The sequence below is a fragment of the Carcharhinus amblyrhynchos genome, chromosome 34, assembly GCF_965287045.1.
Source record: "Carcharhinus amblyrhynchos chromosome 34, sCarAmb.v2.hapA, whole genome shotgun sequence".
In the NCBI taxonomy this organism is placed as follows: Eukaryota; Metazoa; Chordata; class Chondrichthyes; order Carcharhiniformes; family Carcharhinidae; genus Carcharhinus; species Carcharhinus amblyrhynchos.
In genome coordinates, this window is record NC_137357.1 from 10,745,847 (window position 1) to 10,769,182 (window position 23,336).

The window sequence follows — 23,336 nt, forward strand, 5'->3', positions numbered from 1 at the left end:
ATTCATCCACCGCCACTTTAAATGCTTTTAATGATCCAGCCTCCACCACCCTTTCAGGCAGAGAATTCTGGAGACTCACTACCCTCTGCAAGAAGAAATTTCTATTCACTTCAGTTTTAAACAGCTATTTCCCCTTGTTCGAGACTCTCCCACGAGGCAAAACATCTCACCATCTATCCTGTCAAGCCCCCTCTGTATGTGATATGTTTTAATAAGATCACCCCTCACTCTTCTACACTCCAAGGAATAGAGTCTCAATCTATTTAGTCTCTCTTTATAGGACAACCCTGTCATCCCAGGAATTAGCCTGGTGAATCTTCTTTGGACTGCTTCCAATATTCCTCCAGCCCTTTTTTGGGTAACAGGATCAAAACTATGTTGCTGAGGCCTCGTTAACACCCTGTACAAGTGCAATAAAATCTCCACAGTTTTAAACTCCAATCCCTTTGCAATTAAGGCCAAAATACCATTTGCCTTGTTAACGACTTGTTGGACTTGCCTGCTAAGCTTTGTGTTTCATGCACTATAACACCTTGAAACCCCTGTACTTTACCCCATTTCTCTCCATTTAGATAATAATCTGCCTTTTGATTCCTCCTACTGAAGTTCACGACCTCACTTCCCCACATTAAATTCCATTTGCCAGGTTTTCACCCAGTTACCCAATCTATCTGTATCCCGATGCAGAACATGCCCTTCCACCTCTCTTTATATCAGCAGCAAATTTGGAAATCTTACATTCGGTTCTTTTCTCCAGGAAAATAGGGAACAGCTGTGGGCCAAGAACTGATCCCTGCAGTATTCCAATAGTTACATCTTTCCACTCTGAACAAGACCCATTTATTCCAACAGTCTGTTTTCGAAGTGACAGTCAGTTTTCAATCCAAGCTAATACACTTTCTTCAAGTCCATGGGATTTTATTTTATGCACCAGTCTCCTATGTGGCACCTTGTCAAATGCCTTTTGAAAATTTAAATACACAACATCTTCAGGTTCCTCTCTATCTCCTATTAACTCCTCTATTAACATCTTCAAACAATTTGAGCAAATTTGTCAAACATGATTTACCTTTCATAAAACCATCTATGTTTGATTATATTCAAACAAGGTGGGTAAGTTGGTTAACTACCTTAGCCAACTCCTCTCTCGGACCATGTATTGCCAATAACAGATATTAAACTAATTGGCCGATAGTTCCCTGCGTTCTGCCTTTCTCCCTTTTTGAGCAATGGCATCACTGACCATTTGCCAATCTTCTGCAGCTTCCTGGAATTTAGTGAATTCTTAACAATTTCAACCAGTGGGTCGGTCGACTATCTCTACAGCCATTTTCACTAAAATTTAGGATGTCTGCCTTTAGCCCCTCGAGTTTCTCTAATACTATCCCTTATGTTTGGGATTTGTGAAAGTTTTACCATGTTATTTGAAATCAGCCCATCTGATGTCTTAAGGATATTTGCAGTGAAAGTCATTTGTAATGGAAGATATTTGCAGTGAGTTCTGATGCAAAGAAATTATTTAGCATACCCAGCATTTGTTTCTTGTTATCAATTCATCCACCTTGTTCAGTAAAGATCCCACATTTACCTTAGCCGGCTGCTTCCTATTCGTATATCCATAGAAACGCTGATTGTTTATTTTTATTGTGCATGCAAATATTTTCTCAAAGTTCATTTTCTTCTTTTTTAATGAGCTTTTTGATCTTTTACTGCTGGATCCTAAAATCTCCCCAGTCCTCTGGTCAACCACTTGTTTTACAAGAACTGGCAGGTGACTTGATCTCCCAAAGTGATCATTTTCTTCTTTTCATTCTTCCTCTCCCCATCACCCACCATTCGCTTAGTTGCCATACTGGAAGTTCCTGAGAGTTTTGAGAATATATGTATGCACATATTTATTCTGAAAAAACAGTGGAAATACTGCAGCTCCCAGTTACTTCACTAATATAATTTCTCAGCCCAGAATTATAACATTCAGTCTCAACACAAGGCTATTTAATATCCTGCAGGTGAATAAGTGGAAGGTTCAGTACATTGCACTCGCTGTCCCATGCTATTTTGAATATCCTGCTTTTCAATTTAACATTATCCTTAACCTCCTTTGTTAAACATGGATTTTGTTTCTTTCTCATGGAAACCCTGTTTTGATTGGGATAAACTCCTGCTGAGCAGGAATGAATATCTGCGACTGCTCACGACTGTTTGAATATCTGCCACTGTTTGTCTACTGACATGTACCTTGTTTACTCAGTTCACCTTGTACAACTCTCTCGTACCATTATAAATTAGCCTTACTTAAGTTGAAGACACATGTAAGATGAAGATACAGCACATTCTGACAAGTTTATTTAAAATTTTGCCCTTGTTTTATGCAGTGTTCTATTTAACCACAAATAATAAAACCTTGTCCTCAGAACAGTGAGTGCAGTGTACTCTACTTTCCATTTATTCACCTGCAGGATATTAAATAGCCTTGTGTTGAGACTGAATATTATAATTCTGGGCTGAGAAATTATATTAGTGAAGTAACTGGGAGCTGCAGTATTTGCACTGTTTTTCGGAATAAATATGTGCATACACATATTCTCAAAACTCTGAGGAACTCCCAGTGGTAGCAACTAAGCAGATGGTAGGGAACAGTCAAATGGTGGGTGATGGGGAGAGGAAGAATAAACAGAAGAAAACGATCATTTTGGGAGATCAAGTCACCGGCTAATTCATGTCAAACAAGTGTGTCACTGTCTACGAACTCAGTCTGCTACAAATTAATCGTGGTGATTTTTGTATTATGGACAGTCTCAAGTACCCAATCTCAAGGCTGGTACACAGGATAGCAAACATTCTTTCAGGCATTTGGAAGTTAGGTTCTCTACTGAATTGGCCAAACTAAGCTAAATTCATGCCAGTGTTAAAACAAAATGTGTGCAAGCATGGGCAATTGATGCTCATTATGTTCCATTATAAGCTACCTCGTTTTCCCTTTCTCAATTGTATTGTTATTTATTCCCAACTTTGAAATTGTACCTTCACTGGAGTGGTGCTGCTGGAGAACCTGAGCAGTGGAAGTGAACATTCTGCCATTTGCTGTCCCGACGGTGCCAGACCCGTGTCTCCTCTGACTGGGTTGTCCGTGGCCTACCCTGAACGTCTATATACTGGGTGAGGCGAATGTATGCTATGCAGGCAGCGTCTTCCCCAATCAGATGAACATGAGGGTTCAAAATAGTCGTGTGGATGGGTTTGCTGTTTTTCGATAACACTACATAAGAGAAGGAGGACAATAGTCAGTTCTTTTAATTGTAATCACTTCAGTCTAGCAGTTCAGTTTCTTCCCATCAACAGGAATTTTCCACAAGAACAATAAGAAAAAGCTTCTTTATTTCCAGTTATTATCAGCAGCAATTATTCCTTAAGTCCTGAACATGGTAACTTTCCGAATATCTGCATCTTTTGACTCCTTCAGTCCAATAAATTTGAAATTGGACACTACTTTCCTGCAGTATTGCAGGGGTGATGTGGCAGTACACAGGGAGGCAGAGAGGACTCAGCGAATTACCGGCACACAATGTGTTAAGTGTTGAGTGAAATTAGTCAAAGCCTGGGTCAAGTTGCCTGTCTATATTTTAGCTTGTGTATACGCTGAGGATAACATAAGAGGTGTTATGTTGGAGGGTTGGGGTAGGTAGGTGGGCAAATAATTTTCTTTGATACTGGCAGAGGTAGCAGTTTGTATGTGACAGGCTGGCAGTTTTGGTGTCGGAGTTCTAAACTGGGAGGCTGCCTCTTAATCAAGTGGTAATTAGACTGCTGATATGTGATGCTATCTCGCATGCTGGGATAGCATACAAAGCAATTGTATTCACTGAGAGCGCATTTAGAAAATCTGCATTAAATTCTCTCCGTATTTTACAAGTTTTCAGCCAAACTATCAGATGAAACACCAAAAGGTATTAAAGTGATGGAAATTTTTGAACAGAGACCAGGAAAACTATGCAACCAATTATTTACTGAGTACAAGAAGCACCATGGACAGAAATCAAGGAACCAAACTATTCTAAGCTTCAGGAGAAAGAAATCATGATGGTACATGACTGGAACAAAGACATACTCTGCTGAGGAGATCAGGCAAGGACACTGTTAGTTTCTCATTACATGAAATATTTTCCAATTCAGCACTAAATTACATGACATGCAGTGTTAAAAATTGCTTACAATTCTCAAAATAAAATCTGTGGAAGTCCATCCCTTCAACAAGATTACCCAATGCTTCAGGTTCAAATGAGGTCAGTCCTGGATCACAGATTTTCCTGAAAAGATCAAGAGAAGTGTCATTATGAAAATGTCAATTCTAAACACTGCTGAGGATGATCAATGACAAAAGTGACCTGTTGTCAGGATTGGTGCAACCACGAAGCAAACTAGGCAGTCGCTTAGAGTAGCAAAAAACATGAAACGTGGGAATCTATATCTACTCTTACGCATCCATATATGCTGATACACAAAGAGAGAGAGAGAGAGATGCCATGTATTTACATTTGCAAGCTTTCCCAAAATTTCATTTTATTTTCCATATTCTTTTTATGTGACAGTCTATAAATTTATACATCTGTATGATTATTCCGAACCAACATACCTTTAAATAATGCCAAAGAAAGTACTTTAATAAAGCCCACTCTGTCATAATAATTATTGATTCTATAAATTGTATATACAATAATATAGTAACTGTTGCAGCAAAACTGAGTACTACATCATGTGATCCATATTACTCATTATAATGTGCATTTCTTTTAGTGGTACATATCCTGGGTGTTGTGGAACAATGAGATGGACCATCATCACATTCTTTTATGAAACCTAATTATAAATACAGAATTTTTATTCTTGCTCATGCACAATATACATTTTTGAAACTTAATCTGTCGAGGTGGAGGGGGCGATGCAGTGAAGTTCCAATTGAAGATTCACATTGGGTGCTTAATACTCTTGCCCTGCCTACTGTTGGGTCCTAATCCCAAAACAATATGCAATTATTTATTCAAGAGCAAGATATGGGAGAAACTTGCTTGGAATTGTTGCCCTGAAGTATAAGTAGTCATGAGGATGCAATTTACTGCTACATCTATATCAATGCAAAAATTAGGGCTATACATCAGACACCAGGTCCCAAAACTTAAGAGGGTGTCTCTCACCATTTGGACTTCGCACAGGTTACACTAACACCAACCCAATATCAGAGCACATTTCAAAAGTATGTCCAGATGGCAATAACTGCCATGGAAACTTTAATTCTGAAAATATTTTACAGGGTGTGGGCGTCGCAAAGCCAGCATTTGTTGCCTATTCCTAATTGCCCGGGAGATGATGATGGTAAGACACCCTGAACTGTGGAGGTGCTCTCATAGTGCTGTTAGGAATGTAATTCCAGGATTTTGATAAGCGACAGTGAAAGAACTGATATATATTTCCAAGTCAGGATAATGTGTGGCTTGGAGGAGACAAGCAGGTGATGGTAAACCCAGCATCTACTCTCCCTGCCCTTCTAGGTTGTAGAGGTCAGGCATTTGGAAGGAGCCTGGTACACATGATTAGCATTGATGATGAAGGTGTGAATGTTTAATATGGTGGATGCAGAGTCAATCCAGCCATTTGTTTCTTCCAAATGGTGCCCAGGTTCTTGAATGAAGCTGTGTTCAGCAAGTGTGAAGGATTCTATCACAGTCCTGTAGATGTTGACAAGCTTTTGGCAGTCAGGAGGGTAGTTAATCACCACTTAATTCCCAGTCTCTGACCTGCTGTTGTAGCCACAATATTTATATGGCTCATCCAATTATGTTTCCGGTCAGTGTTTGCCCCCAGGGTGTTGACCATGAAGGATTTAGCAATGGTAATGCCATTGAATGTCTTGGGGGAGATGCTTAGGTGCTCTTTTGTTGGAGATGATCATTGCTTGGCACTTATGCAATGTAACCGTTACTTGCCTTTCATAGCTCTCTATTACTACAAGGTATTGGAAGGGTAGCAGTAATGACGTGTTAATGAATGGGAAAGATGATCTCTAAACTTACGCGTAAGCTTCAAAGTCCCCATTGTTGATAGCTTCAATCAGCTGTTCAGTTAACTTGATGATTTCTTGCTTCCGAGCTGAAAATAAATCAAAAAGAAAATGGAACAATTGATACCACCCAAACATCACAATTACTGGGGAAAAAAATTAGCAGTTTGATCCCTGCTTAATGGTATCAATTCCCATTTAGTATAATTTGCTTTATTATGTAGCTAATTAAAATTGGTGCCTAGAATAGCTGGTAACACTAACTTTTACAATTAACTTTAAACTTGTACTTTGTATTGTTACCGTAATTTCACGAAAAAAAACCTGGGCTGTAACCTAATTACCATTATTACAATGTGTTTCTGAGAACAAAAGTAAATCACGTTTAATCCCGCACAATGAATCCATCCCGCGTCAAAATGGCCCGAAACAATGCCTGATAAAACTACCCTCTCATTCATGTACATAAAGATTTAAACCCAACCATAAACACGCTAATTCCCTTGTTCACACAGTTTAAAATCTTAGCCATCTCCACTTTTGCAATGACTTACCTCTTACCTGTAGGAAGACCGAAGTTGGCCAGCCATCTGCAAAAAAAGTCGCACATATAACCCGCCCACGAATATAAGCCACATTGCCTCTGGAATACGTTTTAAAAGATATACCCTGCAGGTTGTTTTCGTGAAAGTACGGTAATTACTTAAGACTTGCGACTCTCCGAGATGTGATGTCCTTCTAGTTGCTTGTTTTCAAGAGACAAGACATATAATACACAACACACAATTAAGCAATGTTCCCAGAACCCATGAACAAGATACATCATGGGGCCATGGCTCACTTTACACTGAAACTGCATTATTATTTGCAATGCTTGCACTGTTAAACTGTTTTGTTTCTTAAAGGGCACTTGAAACCTCTGCCATTTGAGATAGCAGCTATGGGCATAAAACACAAATTGACTTAGTTACTGTCAGTAAAACAGGTTCTGGTCACAATTAAAAAGATGTTTGAATCGCTATATTCAGTAGTCACGTACTGAATGTAAACACAAAAATGCACTGAGTCGATGCCCATCTAAGGGGCATCTTTAAAGCCAAGTGATGGAAAGTAATTATGACATGAATAATTCAGAGACAGTATCCCAGATCTTATGAAGTTTTGTCACTTTATTAGGACAAAAAAGTTTTGTTTGAGGATTATACGTGTTCACTGTCTTGCAGTTCTTTCCTCTGAAAAATAAATCACCATCTTGCCCTACGAAGACCAAAAATAGTTGGCATTTAACCCCCCCCTTTCCATGAATTTGAAAACGCCAAAGGCGTTTGGTATCTTAAAAGTGCTTCACAGAGATTTCTGACAGTATTCAAATTCATTCAAAGAGCATTTGACCCAGGGGTCTTTGAAATACTAAACATTGTTTCACATACTCCCTTACCAGGCTGAAATGTGTCATCTGACAACAGAGATTACTATCCATGCTCCCCATGCACATATCAGAATGTTCCATGGGAGACAATGAGCACAGTACATATAGCCTCCTGCAATAGGCTACAATTAAGAGTTATGAGAGTAGCCAAGTGACCTTTTCCTTGCCCACCCTCATAGCGTGAAGTGAGGCACTCCTCTAAACGTACAACCTGGATATTTACATGATGATGACAGATCTGTATCTCATTACTCTGTGATGTTGCATGCATATGTGACAAGACCCCACACTGTTGCTGTCACTCTGCATCATGAACCAGCCATCCAGCCAACTGAGCTAAACGACTGAAGTTATTCACGAAGGTCCACTTTCTCAACCTTGTCCCTCGCTTGTGGTTTGGATATCCTCAGGTTTTCATCAGTCAGCTCTCTCCGGGTGGCATGGTGGCCCAGTGTTTAGCATTGCTATCTCACAGCGCCAGGAACTGGGTCTGATTCGCAGCTCACTGCCTGTGCTCAGTCTGCACATTCTACCTGTGTCTGCATGGGTTTACTCTGGATGTTCCAGTTTCCTCCCAGAGTCCGAAAGACGTGCTGGTCACTTTGATTGGCCATGCTAAATTCTCCTTCAGTGTACCTGAACAGGTTGCGGAGTGTAGCGACAAGGAGATTTTCACAGTAATTTCATTGTGGTATTAATGTTAGCCAACCTGTGATACTAATAAAAAAAAATTTAAAAAGGGGAGTGAAGCCTATGGTCATCCATGGCAACTTTACCAATACCTCTTTTGACAATAATTCTCCCCAATTTTTGGTTGTTTTATCCTTTTGCAATTTTACTTAAGGCAAAAAGGAATCATACTAATTGAGACTGTAGGTATTAATTTTTAACTCATCTCACTTCATATTAGTGTGCTAACATGGGATTATCTTTGAGTGTCTTGAGACTGAATACAGTAAAGGATTTAATATTTCATGAAATGATGTGAAAAATACTTCAGTCAAAACAGCAGCAGCCTTTGAGACTACAAGAATACAACTGATTTTTCTCTCTTCCTATCTAATTTTAACATCATTTTTTTGTTTTGAAGAAAACAATGTATAAAATATGTTTCCAAATACAATGGCATTGTATAGTGATGGTTGCATATCAGCTTTTTGGAGATGAGGTTGTGATCAGTGTAGTAAGTAGATAAGTTTTCCAGGGGTTCATATGGTATCCAAGTTGTATTTCCCAAGCAACAGAACACATACAGAACACAGTGATTTTACAGCTCTGTGAGGTTCACTGTTCAATACTGAATAGGTTATTCATGAATGATGGCTGATTATACACTTGATATCATGTCAAATACTGCCAAATCCCCAAGTGCAATTCTTGCACAAGCCGTCTGCAAGCTAAGTGTGTATCTTGTCAAGTCTAGCAGCCCAAATAATCTATGAGAAAGAAGATTTCTGGCAGTTTTAAACCTGTCGCTGTCATTGAACCCTCCACTTGGAAAACAGTGATGCTAATGTGGGTCTCAAAAGCAGCTGACATCAGATTATACCTTGAGGTAATTACAGTTTTGTTTGTAATTGTTCTCTAGTCTGCAGAGTGTTAGTGTTTACAATTTCTGTGTTAATACGAAGAGTATCATGGAGTTTTGGCTGGTTAGGCTGTAGATATACCCGATCTTCCATTATTTACACAGTAGGAGTTTGAAACATAAATTGCAGGCATTTCTCCTAATTTCTTGCAGAGAAATTGAAGATTATGACTATTGCACTGGTACTTTCTACTGCTCAGTCGATTAAATCTTAAAAAAGGTTTAAATGATCACAGCAGAGGCAACACCCCTCCTCCTCCCATTTTCTTCCTCTTCTGTCCACATTTCACGATGGCACTCTTCTTTCTTACATTGATACAAGTAATCTCCTCTTACATTTAACTCTTGTTGGCACTCTTCTCCCGTCAGTTCAAACTCAGCCTCCTCTCTCCGCCAACACCATGGATTTCGCAGGTGCAGTATCCCAGAGTCACTGAATTCACCATGTTTTTTCTTTCACAATTTAATTTGGTGATAATTCTATGATGAAGAGTTACTGTACAATATTAATAGCTCCTCCTTTCTTTACTGACAAATATTACATAGAAAATTAGGAAATGTTTCAGTAAACCCAAATTGGTACGCAAGACTCATTTGAGACTAATGATCCTACAGCGATTCGTTCCCAACAAACATACATAGAAAACGACTGATGGAAATGTTTTCTTCTTTTTGGCTATAAATGCAATTCTCTCTTCTCCCCCCGATTAATTAATCTTCATCAAACATGCCATGCAGGAAAATATTTCAGAGTACAATCACAAGTCGTCCACATCAGTTTTCTCTCATAAGATTTTTTTCTTCTTTGTACCTGTTGACATTAACATGGAAAAGGCCATGATTTCCACTGAGACCAAAATGGCAGAAATGAGAGTGAATTAATTTGAAAATGATTCATCAGTTTATTTTCTGAGGCACACGCATGAGGGACAGCACTGTGGGAGTTCCCACACACTACAAAGACGAGAGTGGTGCATCTTCTCAAGAGCAATTTGGGATGGGCACCATGCCAGCAATGCCCACATTCCCATAAGTGAACAATGAGGAAAAAGTGGACCCACTGCCTGGGTTGGGGAAAGAACATTGAGTCATGATTCCTATTCCGAAACACTAACCGACAACCTCTGCTGAAAGCATGAATTGGTGCACATCAGGTAAAGATGGAAATTGGTTTGGATGGAATACCTATTCTATTGTAGTAATAGTCGATCACATTTAAAAGTTGATCCCTGACCTTCGACCAAAGCTCCTTAATTTTTAACATAACCTTGTGTGTAATTTGACCCTACTTTCTGAAGGATAGGAGAACAGCGTGCTATTTTCATATTTTAGTGTAAACACAAGCTACTATCAGTGATTATAATTTCCTGACGGTATAGTCAGAATACCAATACTGTGTGATTACCCAATCTTTAAGCACAATATTCTGTGGTACCACACTCCATATTATGTCTTTGAACGAGATAAGAAATAATGAGAGTTACTAATACATTCAGATGGGGATGCAAGCAATAAAACACACATAACAAACTGTGTGGCCAGGTCAGAATGGCGTTTCCACCAATATTGCTCTCTAAACCAGCTGACACTAGGATAAATAACCTGTTTTGACCAGTAATTTTAATTTCCTGATATTACGGTCATAATCTACCAATTGTTTTTGGATTATATGTGTTTTCCTCTGTTCACTCAGTATGGTTTAGCACTCAGCATATCCAAAAAGAAATTGAGGTTACAGCTACTATTGTTTAGCCTTCTGAAAGCATGGCATAGCTCACCAGTAAGTGTTAAATATTTTTCATGTTTTAAGCGAATAGTTGTCTCTCCAACATACATGGATTTCAACCTCTCAAAAATATTACTCGTAAAAATCAGCCCTCTACTTTTTGCTGAAACATTTGATCAAAAAAATTACTTTTACACAAGTATATATGGTAATCTGCATAGTTGAATAGTTGCAAATGCCTTTCACGTGAGGATGAAGAGCTTAGTAAAAATACTGGAGCTTGTCAGGTATCTGTGAAGTTCTGTCCTAGTCAGATTGATTAGTTTAATTTAGAAAGATTAGTTTAATTCTGAAAGAAATGGCGGAGGTGATAGTGGATGCCTTGGTGGTTATTTTCCAGACGTCGCTGGATTCCGGGGAAGTGCCGGAAGATTGGAAAACGGCTAATGTTACGCCGTTGTTTAAGAAGGGTGCCAGGCAAAAGGCGGGAAATTATAGGCCGGTTAGTTTAACGTCTGTGGTAGGTAAAATGTTAGAATCCGTCATTAAGGAGGAAATTGCGAGGCATCTTGAAGGCAATTGCTTGATAGAGCGGACGCAGCATGGTTTCATTAAAGGGAAGTCGTGTGTGACAAATTTACTGGAGTTCTATGAGGACGTGTCTAGGGCGGTGGATAGAGGAGAGCCGGTGGATGTGGTCTTTCTGGATTTTCAGAAGGCGTTTGACAAAGTACCTCACAAGAGGTTATTGCAGAAGGTCGAGGGACATGGAGTTGGGGGTAGGGTGTTAGCGTGGATAGAGGATTGGTTGTCAAATAGGAGGCAGAGAGTGGGGGTCAACGGGTGCTATTCGGATTGGCGGATGGTGACTAGTGGAGTGCCCCGGGGTCGGTGCTGGGGCCTCAGCTTTTTACCATTTATATAGATGATCTGGAGGAGGGAACCGAGTGTAGGGTGTCGAAATTTGCTGATAACACCAAGATTGGCGGAACGGCAAATTGTGCAGAGGGTGTGGAGAGTCTGCAGAAGGATCTAGATAGGCTGGGCGAATGGGCCAGGAAATGGCAAATGGAATTTAATGTTGGCAAGTGTGAGGTGGTCCACTTTGGTAGGAAGAATGGTAGGAAGGACTATTACTTACGTGGCGAGAAACTGCAGCAGGCGACGGTGCAGAGGGACCTCAGGGTCCTTGTGCATGAGTCGCAAAAACCCAGCTTGCAGGTGCAGCAGGTGGTCAGGAAGGCGAATGGGATGCTGGCCTTCATAGCGAGGGGGATTGAATATAAAAGTAGGGAGGTCTTGCTGCAGCTGTATAGGGCATTGGTGAGGCCGCAGCTGGAGTACTGTGTGCAGTTTTGGGCGCCGCACCTGCGCAAAGATATTTTGGCCTTGGAGGGAGTGCAGCGGAGGTTTATTAGGCTGATACCGGAGTTGAGGGGGTTGAGCTATGAGGAGAGGCTGAATAAACTAGGCTTGTACTCGTTGGAATTTAGAAGAATGAGGGGAGATCTCATTGAGACGTATAAGATGATGAATGGGATGGATAGGATAGAGGTGGAGAGACTCTTCCCGCTCAAAAAAGACAGTAGGACTAGGGGGCACAGCCTCAAGATAAAGGGGGGGCAGTTTAGAATGGAGTTGAGGAGGAACTTCTTCACTCAAAGGGTAGTGAATCTCTGGAATTCTCTGCCCATTGAAGTGGTGGAGGCTGCCTCGCTAAATATTTTTAAGACGCGAGTTGATGGGTTTTTGATAAGAGAGGGGATTAAGGGTTATGGGGAGAGGGCGGGAAGGTGGAACTGAGCCACGACAGATCAGCCATGATCTTACTGAATGGCGGGGCAGGCTCGAAGGGCTAGATGGCCTACTCCTGCTTCTATTTCTTATGTTCTTATGAAAGTTATTTACCTTAAGAAAGTAGGGCAGGATTACATGATAAAATGGGTGCAGTCTTTTGATCATCACTGATGCATCTGCACAAAGGTTAGGAAGCACTTGTTGTTTAATGCTTGATTTACACAGAATGAACATAGTGGCATGACGGGAGGGAACCTACATTACAATTTGGCTGCTGTGATTGGCTGAAGTACCATTGGCTTGAAAAGGGAACAAGAAGTTCGCAACAGAGCTGTTTTAGAGTTGCCATTCAGCAAGCCCTGTTGGGAATGTAGGAAAATTGAAAAGGATATTTTCATGGAAGAAAAACGTTTGGGAGAATCTCCTGTACTTTACTCAGACAATACAACTGTGAAGGAGATAAAAGTATTTCAAAGAATCTACAGAGGAAATAATATTTTCAGTATCGACCCTTAACTGTTTCCACCATCACAGGAGAAATATTAACCTGCATTTCTGATTTTTCATCGACCTGCTCTGCTCTCCAACATTCTGTTTCTTGAACTATGATTTGTTAAAGTATTGGAAAAAGCACGAAAGATATTATGCTTACATATTCTCCCCAGGAAAACATAGGAAGGGGCAAAGAACAATTTGGTAAAAAGGCTGGAATGTGGAAAAAAATCTGTTCACATTATTTCATGTCAACATTTTCCAGAATTTACATTGACAGGTTGTGGCCAATATTAACACAGGCCAACTTTACAATGAAGGGAGGTTAAATAAGCATTCATTCATGGCCTTTAATGCTCAGAAGCAGAATAGAATGTAAAGATGTACTTTATAGATCATAATACTTGTAAATACTTCTATTCTTCCAGAATTTCCTGTTAAATGTTATAAATACTTAGAACAAATAGAACAAAGTAAAAAGTAATAGGAAAGCTTAAACATTCAGTATTAAATAAATCAATATGAAGTATTTTTTCTTTGATCATCCATCCAGCTTGAATTTTTCCAGAATGAAGACTCAAAAAATCTTTAAAGGAATGAAAAGTTTCCATTCACTGAATAATGCACATGACATAATTAGTGCTCCATAACAAAGCCTGTTCTAATCAGATCAGCTTTCTACGAATTAAGTCATGATTGGTTCACTTCAGTACTCCTCCAGTGCAATGCACAGAAGTGTCCTGTCAAACAATCAACCAGGATCTTAAACAGGGTAATTATACAGATGAGCAGTAACATTGGCTTTCTTCTCCAGGCTGCCCGTTAGGTGACAATCATAGCATAGTTCTTTACAACCAAAGGAAACAGCACTTAATGCCAATAATTACAGACAACTGAAAGCAGACCAAGATGTTTTTTTCCATTCATCTCAGCATCTTTCACTAATATAAGTCAAGCTTTCTGAAGTTAACATGCTCTTGGCAAATGCCAAGAAACATCCAAATATTTTATGATTAGAGAAAGTGTTCTTACAGTTCAACATACCTGCCACTTTGCTGGTCATTTCTGAGTGCTTAGCCATATCTTTCTACTCATGACACTGAGCTGTTATTTAAACTGAGTGACCTAAAGATGCTATTATTATCCAGCTGTCCTCAGATTAGATTTACTTGACAAGCTATGCCCTTCCAGATGCTCTGATATTGTAGCTGTCATCTCTGGTTCATTATAAATCGAACTTAACATGGCAAAGGGAGGAGTTTATCAGGCAGAGGGATTAAAATAATTATTACCTGCTCATCAAAGGATAAATTGAGAATAGAAAAGAGTACATCCTGTCTCTAGAAGCTGTGATGTTGGTGATGAGGAAAAGTTACTTATGCCACGTTTGTAATAACACTGCTGCTTGTGAGAAATTAGATTCAAAACTTATGGAACTGAAAGGAAGAATGATCATTGACTCCTCAAATACAAATCATCATTTGGAGTGATTCCCCTCCATTTATTTGGAACTGCTAAGATTTCATAGGATCTCTAGTGCAGGAGGTCATTCGGCCCATCGAGTCTGCACCAACCACAATCCCACCCCACACATTTACCCTGCTAATCCCCTTGACACTAAAGGCCAATTTAGCATGGCCAGTCAACCGAACCTGCACACCTTCGGACTGTGGGAGGAAACTGGAGCACCCAGAGGGAACCCACACACACATGGGGACAATATGTAAACTCTACACAGACAGTGAGTAGGCTGGAATTGAACCTGGGTCCCTGAAGCTGTGAGGCAGCAGTGCTAACCACTGTGTCACCATGCCACCGAAAAAAAAATGGAAGGCATAATACCATATGAGAGACTTTAAAAAATGGAGACATGTGATATTACGTGAAATGTAACCACAAAGACAGGGACATAGTTGGAGAGGATAATGCAAGATCCCAGGTAAATGTTTTTTAAATGAGCAAGTTGCAGCTGTGGAGAGATATCTTGTTTCTTCATTACTACTTCCTTTGCTTTTTTTTCCATGACAACTTTTTCATTTAATCTCTCCAGCCCACTATTATATCCGAGACCTTCCCTTCAGTTCTTCCTGCACCCTCCCGCAATCAATGCCATAAAATCCATCACATTTCTACCTCCCCTCAGTTCTGGTTAATTTGAAACATCAGCCAGCTCTGTTTCCCACTCCACAGATGCTGCTTGATCTGCGGGTTAAACAGAATGCAAATTTGTTGTTAAAGATGTTTACTGCCTCAGCCACATAGATTGCTTGCAAGTGGTCTTCTGCTCGTTGCTCAGTGGAGATGTTATCTAGCTACTGGGAAGATTAAACCACCATCTCAAAGTCATGAACTGGAAATTTAGAATGATTCTCTGCACAGACTCAGCAGAGAGCCTGAGACCTTTAGTTTTGACCTTGTCAACCTAACATTAAAACAGGTGGAAAAATGCACCTGGTTTTGTGGAAATTAAAGTAACAACCATCAAACATGTAGTTGTTGTTTCTGTTGTTCAGTCATTATTATCAAGAAATCCGGTGTATGCCACAAGTTGAGACATGCTGGAATTCCCTGACAGTCTAATTAAAATGAACCCAAAAGTATAAATGGATGCAAATTAACAATCAGGGCTGAAGGAACCTACCACACTTGCACCATATATTCCTTTAAGTTTGAAAATTATATTTCCAACTCATTCAGTTATCATTCAAACACAAGCTACAGCATGTTTAAAACCTGTGACAAAGTACTTCCATTTTTGATATCATACGAAAAAAGGTCTTGCTAGGAGAAAATGAAGAAGAAAAATTCACAAATATTGCAGTTAAACACCAGGAAAATTACTTTTATGCTGTTCCTCAAATTCCAGTCACAATTTTGAGAGAGCTTTTCGTTCAGTTGTAGGAAAATGGTCAGTTTCAGAGTTGGAAGTGTACTTGGGGTAATAGAATCAATAGATGGGATTGTAAATTCCATCTTTTTTTAAGCCAGATCATTGACATACCAGATTTGTGCATCTTGAGCTGTGACCAGGAAGGCAATTCATGGTCATTGTTCATAATAACAGTCGCTACTGGATGAGATCATTTTTTCACTCGATCTCACATTGGAACAGCGGTGACTCGGTTCTTAAGTGCCAGTCATTCATAATGCCAATAGGAAAAGTGTGTAGTATGCAGAAGTTAGTCAGGCACCACTGGGAGAAGTGTTTAAGTTACAGTCAGAATCCTCTAGTCGCCACACTCCATCGTCTGTTCAGGTGCACTGAGGGAGAATTTAGCATAGTCAGTGCACCTAACCAGCACGCCTTTCGGACTGTTGGAGGAAACCGGAGTACCTGGAGGAAACCCGCACAAACATGGGGAGAATGTGCAGACTCTGCATAAACAGTAACCCAAGTCAGGAATCGAACCCTGGAACCTCGTGCTGTGAGGTAGCAATGCTAACTGCCATGTCACCGTGCCGCCCTCTTTCAAGGTGTAACCCTGTGAAAATGTTCCTTCTCCATTTATTTTCAACTGGGAAACACTTTGCAAAACTAGTGCCTTAATTAGGCACAGCTTTTATGATTTTTGTGATGTTCAGATAAAAGTTATGTAAGTTGAAAGTTTTCATTAGCTTATACAATCAAAATAAATAGTGTAGATGTAAACAAATTTCTTTCTCGGCCTTAGAAAAAAAATCTGTTGGGAAAAGGCTGCAGTTGCAGCCCAGTTATTTTCTAATTTGAATTGTTCAATGCCATCCTTAATTTTAATCACAATCTGCAGAACCCTTACTCGCTTTCCCTTATCTTTTCCTTCTTAATCCCATTCCATTTGGTTTGGATAATTGGACACTTGGCCACTTCAGTGCATGATCTTTAGTAGGGTTGTGCATAAGGGTGTATTCCCTGCTTTTCTATTCCAGCTCAAACCTGAAAATTCATCCTTCATTGGAGAAACATGTTCAAAATGTTAGTTCAGGAGCGCTATTCAAACTTCTTGGCCATCTCTTGGCAACTATCCAGCTGCATAAGTTCTCATCTTAGTTGTAAGGGGTAAATCATTTCCCATGTTGTGCCATAATAATAAAGTACTATTACATTATGATTTAAATGGCAAGCGAAAGCCATTTTTCAGACAGAGTTGGGAACCAATATATGTAACACTTACATTGAGTTGGAGGTGGTGAGCTGAGGGGTCTCTTGGAGTCATTGGACTGACTCTTAACACTTATACGGTCCAAACCTTTAGCAACTGAGTTTGTGGAAAAAATTATATAAAATGTGAAAGAGACACAGAATATCGGAGACTAAAGCAGAAACGGATAGACTTTGAGGGAATGAGTGTTTCTTCAAAAATATAAAGCCATATTCTCAAGAAGAATAAATAATTTACATTCTAAATGTGTGATAATTTTATTTCCAAAATGTGGAACTTTGTATTTTGCATATCGCACTCTTCTGTCACAGAAACAAGATCTTGCACCTTTCATGACCACAAGGCTGTCCAAAATGCTTTGCAGTCAATGAAGTGTTTTTTGAAGCCTTGGCCTTGTTTTACTGAAGGAAACATGGAAACTAATTTGCGCACAATAACTCTCAGAAACAGGAATGCAAACATGTGTGATGTTGATTTAAAGGTTAAGGTAAGCCATGACACCAGGGAAGCATATTCTGCTTTTCTTAATAGTTTCTTGGAACCATATTCTTGTTATTATATTCAGTTACAAGAAAGATCAAATTTGCCTGCCCCATTGTAACAAAGATGGTGAATTAGATTCAAATTATTTTGGACTTGAAAATGGTTCTCATCATATGGCTGTGATCCTAATCCCATTGACCTTCGAATTTCAGTTTCAGTGAGCAAAATTGTACTTAGGTACTGCTACACAAAGAGCTAATGAAGAGTACTTTACAAAATAAAGGTCCAATTTAATGGACATTGGACCTCTGGATTTGAAGTTGTAATCAATTCATTTTCTCTCTTCTTTGCAGATCAGCTTTGGCAATCCTGTGTCATTCTTTGGCAAGCTTCAAAACAACTGCCTGAAGGTACCCAGAGAGAGAAAGATTTCTAAATATGTCTCCCTCTCTTTTTCTTCTGTTTAATGAGACAGATAATTTGCTTTGTGCAACATTGTGGACAGGAACTCATTGCTGCAACTTTAGCACCTGAAGGCGATATGCAGAATCAGGACTTCTGAAGTCTGATTTTAAAAATAAGATTCATATTGTCTTTGTAATGACTCGGGTAAAATAGAAGAGAATATGGCTTTTAAGATTAATCGATAAATTTGCTACCAAATGTTGCTGTGTTACTGTTATATATGGATTACAATCTAATTCAGAGAATCATCTCACATGGTACCAATTGATCTTTCCAGATCAGTTTAGAAGTACAGTTATGCAGATATCTCATAATTTGTTCTGAATTAAGTGTCAAATTGGTCAGCCAATGAACAGCAAACCGAAAAATGTCAAAGCAGAAGTCAGGCTGTGCTGTGGAAAAATTGAATGAATGCTAAGTATGTAATTGAACCAACAACTCAGATACAGTTGAGCTCTGTACAAGCATTTGATCCAGAAGGCAAATGACTGTAATGTTGCAGTAATAAAAAGTTCTCAAACATGCTGCACATCTTGGTTCAATAATGGAAACAAAGTGCCAAAATTGAGGGTTATTCATGCTGTGTTGCCAAGCGTATGAAATCTTACTCAGCTAAAAACTTGATCTGCTTTTGCAGTTATAATAAACTCGAACTGCTATTTTAATATTCAGTTGATTCCTTGATTAATCACAGATCAGTGGAAATTCCCTGGATGTTAGTTGCAGTTCTTATTTCAAATGGAAATGGTATAAGCAATGCGATCGCAGCCACTATAACAGCACAAGTTGAAATAAGTTCAATTCGTAAAACTCTGTAGGCTAAATGCAATATCACACATCCAGTCGATGACATGCTGAGTATCCTGACATCTTTTAAAATATACGGCTACCATCTCTTCCCAAATGCCATAAAATGAACCAAATAGTAAGAGTATAATATAATCTGTTGACAAAACTAAGCTTGGCTAGTGAAGCATTCAGAAGTAATATGGGGAACTGAGAAGAAACAAAACTTGTAGTATCCAAAAATTCTGACCATCATGGATGTCCAAATTTGAAAAGTGACGTTAGGCAAAGATGTGCTGTTTAATGAAGCAAACATAAAAATGAAGGGGGCCCTCTAAAGTTGGAGTAAATGTCAAGTCCAAGCTCCCAAGTCCAGTTGCTGTGTTTCACTGGATTGTGTCGTACTGTCCACAGTGTATTCAGTTCTGTTATCCTTATTGGGAGGACTGATGGATCAAACCATGAGCTGAGCAGTAACAAGAAGATAATCTTAATAATTAACCCCCCCATTACCTTTATTGCATGAGCAGTGAAGGCTTTGATAATATCTGCCCAAAACACCAGCCTACTTGCTGCGTCATGAGCGCTGGTTACATTATTTGTGACTTTGTGAAGTTGTATAGTAACGTACAGCGGAATTGTCTAGATATTAAGCAAAGCAGCATAAAATTAAACATGCAAAATAAATGGATGGATATGCAAGAAAGTGAATTAATTTATGAAGATCTGATGCAGATTTAGGAAAGTCACATTCATAGAGTTTCAAGACAGAGCAGGTCAGATATTAAACTGGTTCTGGCAGCCTCTTCCCAAGCGTGTTGTCAAGTTTCCGCAAAATAAAAAGTCACAGCATTTTATATTTCAATTTCACAAAGTTATACTAAGATGCCATATTTCAATATGAAATAAATGTTTCACATCTGCTTCACTTAAAGTAGACCCATTAGGCAGAAGGAAAATGCCAAAGTAACGGACAGCAAGTTGAAATACCAACTTCTAACATCTGTCAGGTCAACTGTGTTAATGTAGGTGGGTGCAGAATAATTTGCAACACCTCATTGCAAATGGGAGAGGTAATCATGGGAAGTCTTTTCAGGATCCATTAGCCTGCATTTCTTTGTGACTGGTTCACAAGAGCCATTCAGTCGAGGTTTGGCAGAACATTACATTCTGCCGTCAATCAGTTTAAGATACACAATTCTTTCAAAAGTAAAAACATAATTTTCAAACAAGAAGTCATGCCAAACGTAGCTAAAAAAAACAATTGGAAGAAAAATTGTTAAGTTTCACTTTCACACACAGGTGTTCAGGTAATAGGAAATGGCGACATTCTGTGCAGCAAAATGAATTTTAACAGTAAATAACCACTGGTTTAAAAAATGACAGAACACTTAAAACAAATGGCTTCCCGATCCATGTATATTTACACATACCCAGATTCATTTTAAGGACAGTTTTCTGGTGCTTCAGTTAAATGCATCAGATTCGTATTGGGAATATCAACTTTAGCTGAGAGATCAGCGTTGTTCAGAATGGAAACACAGGTTGAATTGTACAGCCTGGTCATGGTGTGGCTGGGCCATAAAATGCAGCAAGCATAAAAGTCCATTGACTTCTACCGGGAGTGGAAAATCCTGCCAGCGGGAGGAACTATAAAATTCCACCCATGAGTTAAATACTTGTGCATGGATCAACTTTTTGGAATCTTCATTCTGAAACAGATTGCAAACTTAAGTTGGCTCAGGAACAAGTGATTTTAGCTTTGCTATTCAAAGCTCAATTTGTGCTAAGTTTCTCAGCCTTTTGGCTTAGATCAAGTGTAGTATTGATATGCTGTTCTTGGTTGAAGTCATTAGGTTATGTTTTAGCTTAATTTGAAGCAATTTTTAGAAGCGGCATCTCGGCCTTTTGGCTAAGATGCAAATGAGATCAAGCATTGGAGGAGGAGTTATGTCTACTCTAATCAGATTGGATCATGTAGATCAAGCCCAAGACAGGAGAGACCCTGTCTTGTCAGCTTGGATCAGGAATGTCTCAACTTGTTGAGATTCTGAATTGGACTCGATTTGATTGAATTGGAACAAAAACAAAAAAAAAGGAATGAACAAGTAACAGTTATCAAATATTACAAACTTGATTATTATCCAGGAATGTAAATATATCAGGCATTTTTCAAGAAGCTGTGTTTAGCACCTGGATGATTTCATGTAATCTGTAATGCTCTACTATTTCTATCACGCCACTAAATTTGTCTTATGGTTAAAAGCTCAGGTTGAAATTAAGTACCAAATTGCTTGCATCGTTCTACTCACTGCTGCTTGGTAACAAGAGCCCACGCGAGTCATAAGCAATGCTTAATTACATACTCATGTACTAAATTAACATCCAGCATAAGTTTTGGATCACTGTCAATTATAAGACACATGCCTTCCACATGCTGTAAGCACATAGCATTCTCTGACTCTTCTGTGGAATGAAGAATCTCAGTCAGGATCACTTCTTGCTTACTTACAAGGGGTGGAGAAGGGTATGAGAGGTGGTGTCTGAACAGACTGGCCGCCCTCAGATTCAGCAAAAGGTGCGGACCCTCGCCGCACACTCTTTAAAACATCTGTGAACTTTGCAGCTGAGGATGGAAGGTGAAGAGATGATATAATAACATGCAGGGTTTTAAACAACTGCTACAAGTGAAAGCATGGCAGGCTATTTATTACAGGTTATGATATTGCTCAGCAAGCTGCACCTTGGACAAGTTAAAAAATTTAGCAATGTGATTTTCCTTCTCATCTTACATTGCTTCAGACTGTTCATTAAAAGCTTCAGAATAATGTTTTGTCATAACGACTGAAGTAAAACAATAAATAATGTTTTGTCATAACGTCTGCATAAGTAAAATTCCTTAATTTACAGATTAGAATGAAGAGAAACTTCAGTCTTCCACCAAGCTGGTGTCTTGATTCTGAACCCATTATTTGAAAGTTTTAAAGCAGGAGTGGACAGCAACATTAAGAAGACAAAGGTAAAGGTCAGCTGATCACTGGACACAATTATATTGAAAATAGTGTTCAGCAATGCACCTAAGGTTTTTGGAAAGTTTGAACTCCAGTTGCAGTGTGCTCAGAACATTTTAACACACGATCCTGCTCTCATGCCCACATCTGTCCTTCGCCTGCTGCAATGTTCTCGTGAAACTCAACACAAACTGGAGAAAGAGTATCTCATCTTTCTGCTCAGCACTTTACAGCCTTCCGGTCTCAACATGAATTCAACATTGCTCTACCCCACCTCAACCCCTTTGTTTTCATTCTATTCAATTTAATTTTTTTTTACTGTTCTCTACTTTTTATTTCTTAAATTGTCTTTCTTCATTTTTCTTCCCCCCCCCCCCGACTCTTCCCTCCACTTTTTGCCCCTTCTCTTACCTGACCGTTTCTCTCCCTTCGCTTCTCCTTTTCTAAATTTTACCTCTGTGCCATCCATTTTCCTCTTTACCTCCCCTCCCCCAACATCTTTATTTCAGCTTCTCTACCATTTGGCCATTCACATCTTTTATTCTCTCTGCTATTAGCTGGTTTCCCTGGTTTCTGTGGCTATGACTCATCTTTCGTTCCCTCACCCTGCAATATAAATATCTCCCACTTTCTATGCCTTTTAGCTTTGACAAAGGGTCATTTGGACTCGAAATGTCAGCTCTTTTCTCTCCTAACAGATGCTGCCAGACCTGCTGAGATTTTCCAGCATTTTCTCTTTTGGTTTCAGATTCCAGCATCCGCAGTAATTTGCTTTTATCCAGTAGTTAGCCTACATTGTCCTAAGAAGGCAGCATCAAACTGCATTTATACAGCACCTTAAACACAGTTTAAGGTGTGTCAACAGATAATGGGCCACAAAAGATGACGTTAGGGCAGGTGACCACAAGGTAGGTCTTAAAGGAGGGAGTTCCAGAGCTTAGGGTCAAGGCACCTCAAAGTTATACTGCCAATGAAGGGCAGGGGAGAAGGAATTGGAGATGTAATAAAGCCAAATGTGGGAATATATAGTTTTGAGAGTTGGAGGGATGGAGATACCAAAGGGATTTGAACACCAAGAAGAGCATTTTAGATCAAAACATTGCTTTATTCGACATTTAGGTTAGTAAGCACAAGTGAATGGAAATTCATGAGTTCAGTTTGGAATGACCTCCAGAGGGTGGAAGTAGGAGGCTGGCTAAATAAGGACCAGGATAATAAAGGTGTCTGAGGAGATGTATTTCTCCGAAAGAAGTAGGACAGCAGGGATGCAATCCAATATTCTTCAGCAATGAGTTAATTATTCCTTCAGTCTTAAGTTTTCTAAATTTTGTTTTAATTAACAAACAATGTAACACTGCAGAGTAT

General features: G+C 39.3%; 1 protein-coding gene and 1 pseudogene across 50 annotated transcripts in view; one reads left to right on the plus strand and one right to left on the minus strand.

Annotated features, from left to right (window-relative positions):
- The window catches only part of LOC145361429 (calcium/calmodulin-dependent protein kinase type II subunit beta), a 268,939-nt gene that overhangs the window by 3,105 nt on the left and 242,498 nt on the right, over positions 1–23,336 (minus strand). For 26 of the 50 annotated variants that reach the window (XM_080217191.1, XM_080217198.1, XM_080217187.1 and 23 more), the window contains 6 exons: positions 21,473–21,586; positions 17,239–17,322; positions 6,610–6,645; positions 6,069–6,144; positions 4,213–4,307; positions 3,025–3,259 (listed from right to left, as the gene is read on the minus strand). In XM_080217191.1, the coding sequence (XP_080073317.1) occupies positions 3,027–3,259; positions 4,213–4,307; positions 6,069–6,144; positions 6,610–6,645; positions 17,239–17,322; positions 21,473–21,586 (638 nt within the window). In that variant the 3' untranslated portion in view covers positions 3,025–3,026. The remainder of the gene's footprint in view (positions 1–3,024; positions 3,260–4,212; positions 4,308–6,068; positions 6,145–6,609; positions 6,646–17,238; positions 17,323–21,472; positions 21,587–23,336) is intronic. The other 24 variants (XM_080217228.1, XM_080217224.1, XM_080217219.1 and 21 more) reach the window with 3 other exon arrangements.
- LOC145361464 (U2 spliceosomal RNA) lies at positions 20,748–20,923 on the plus strand (annotated as a pseudogene).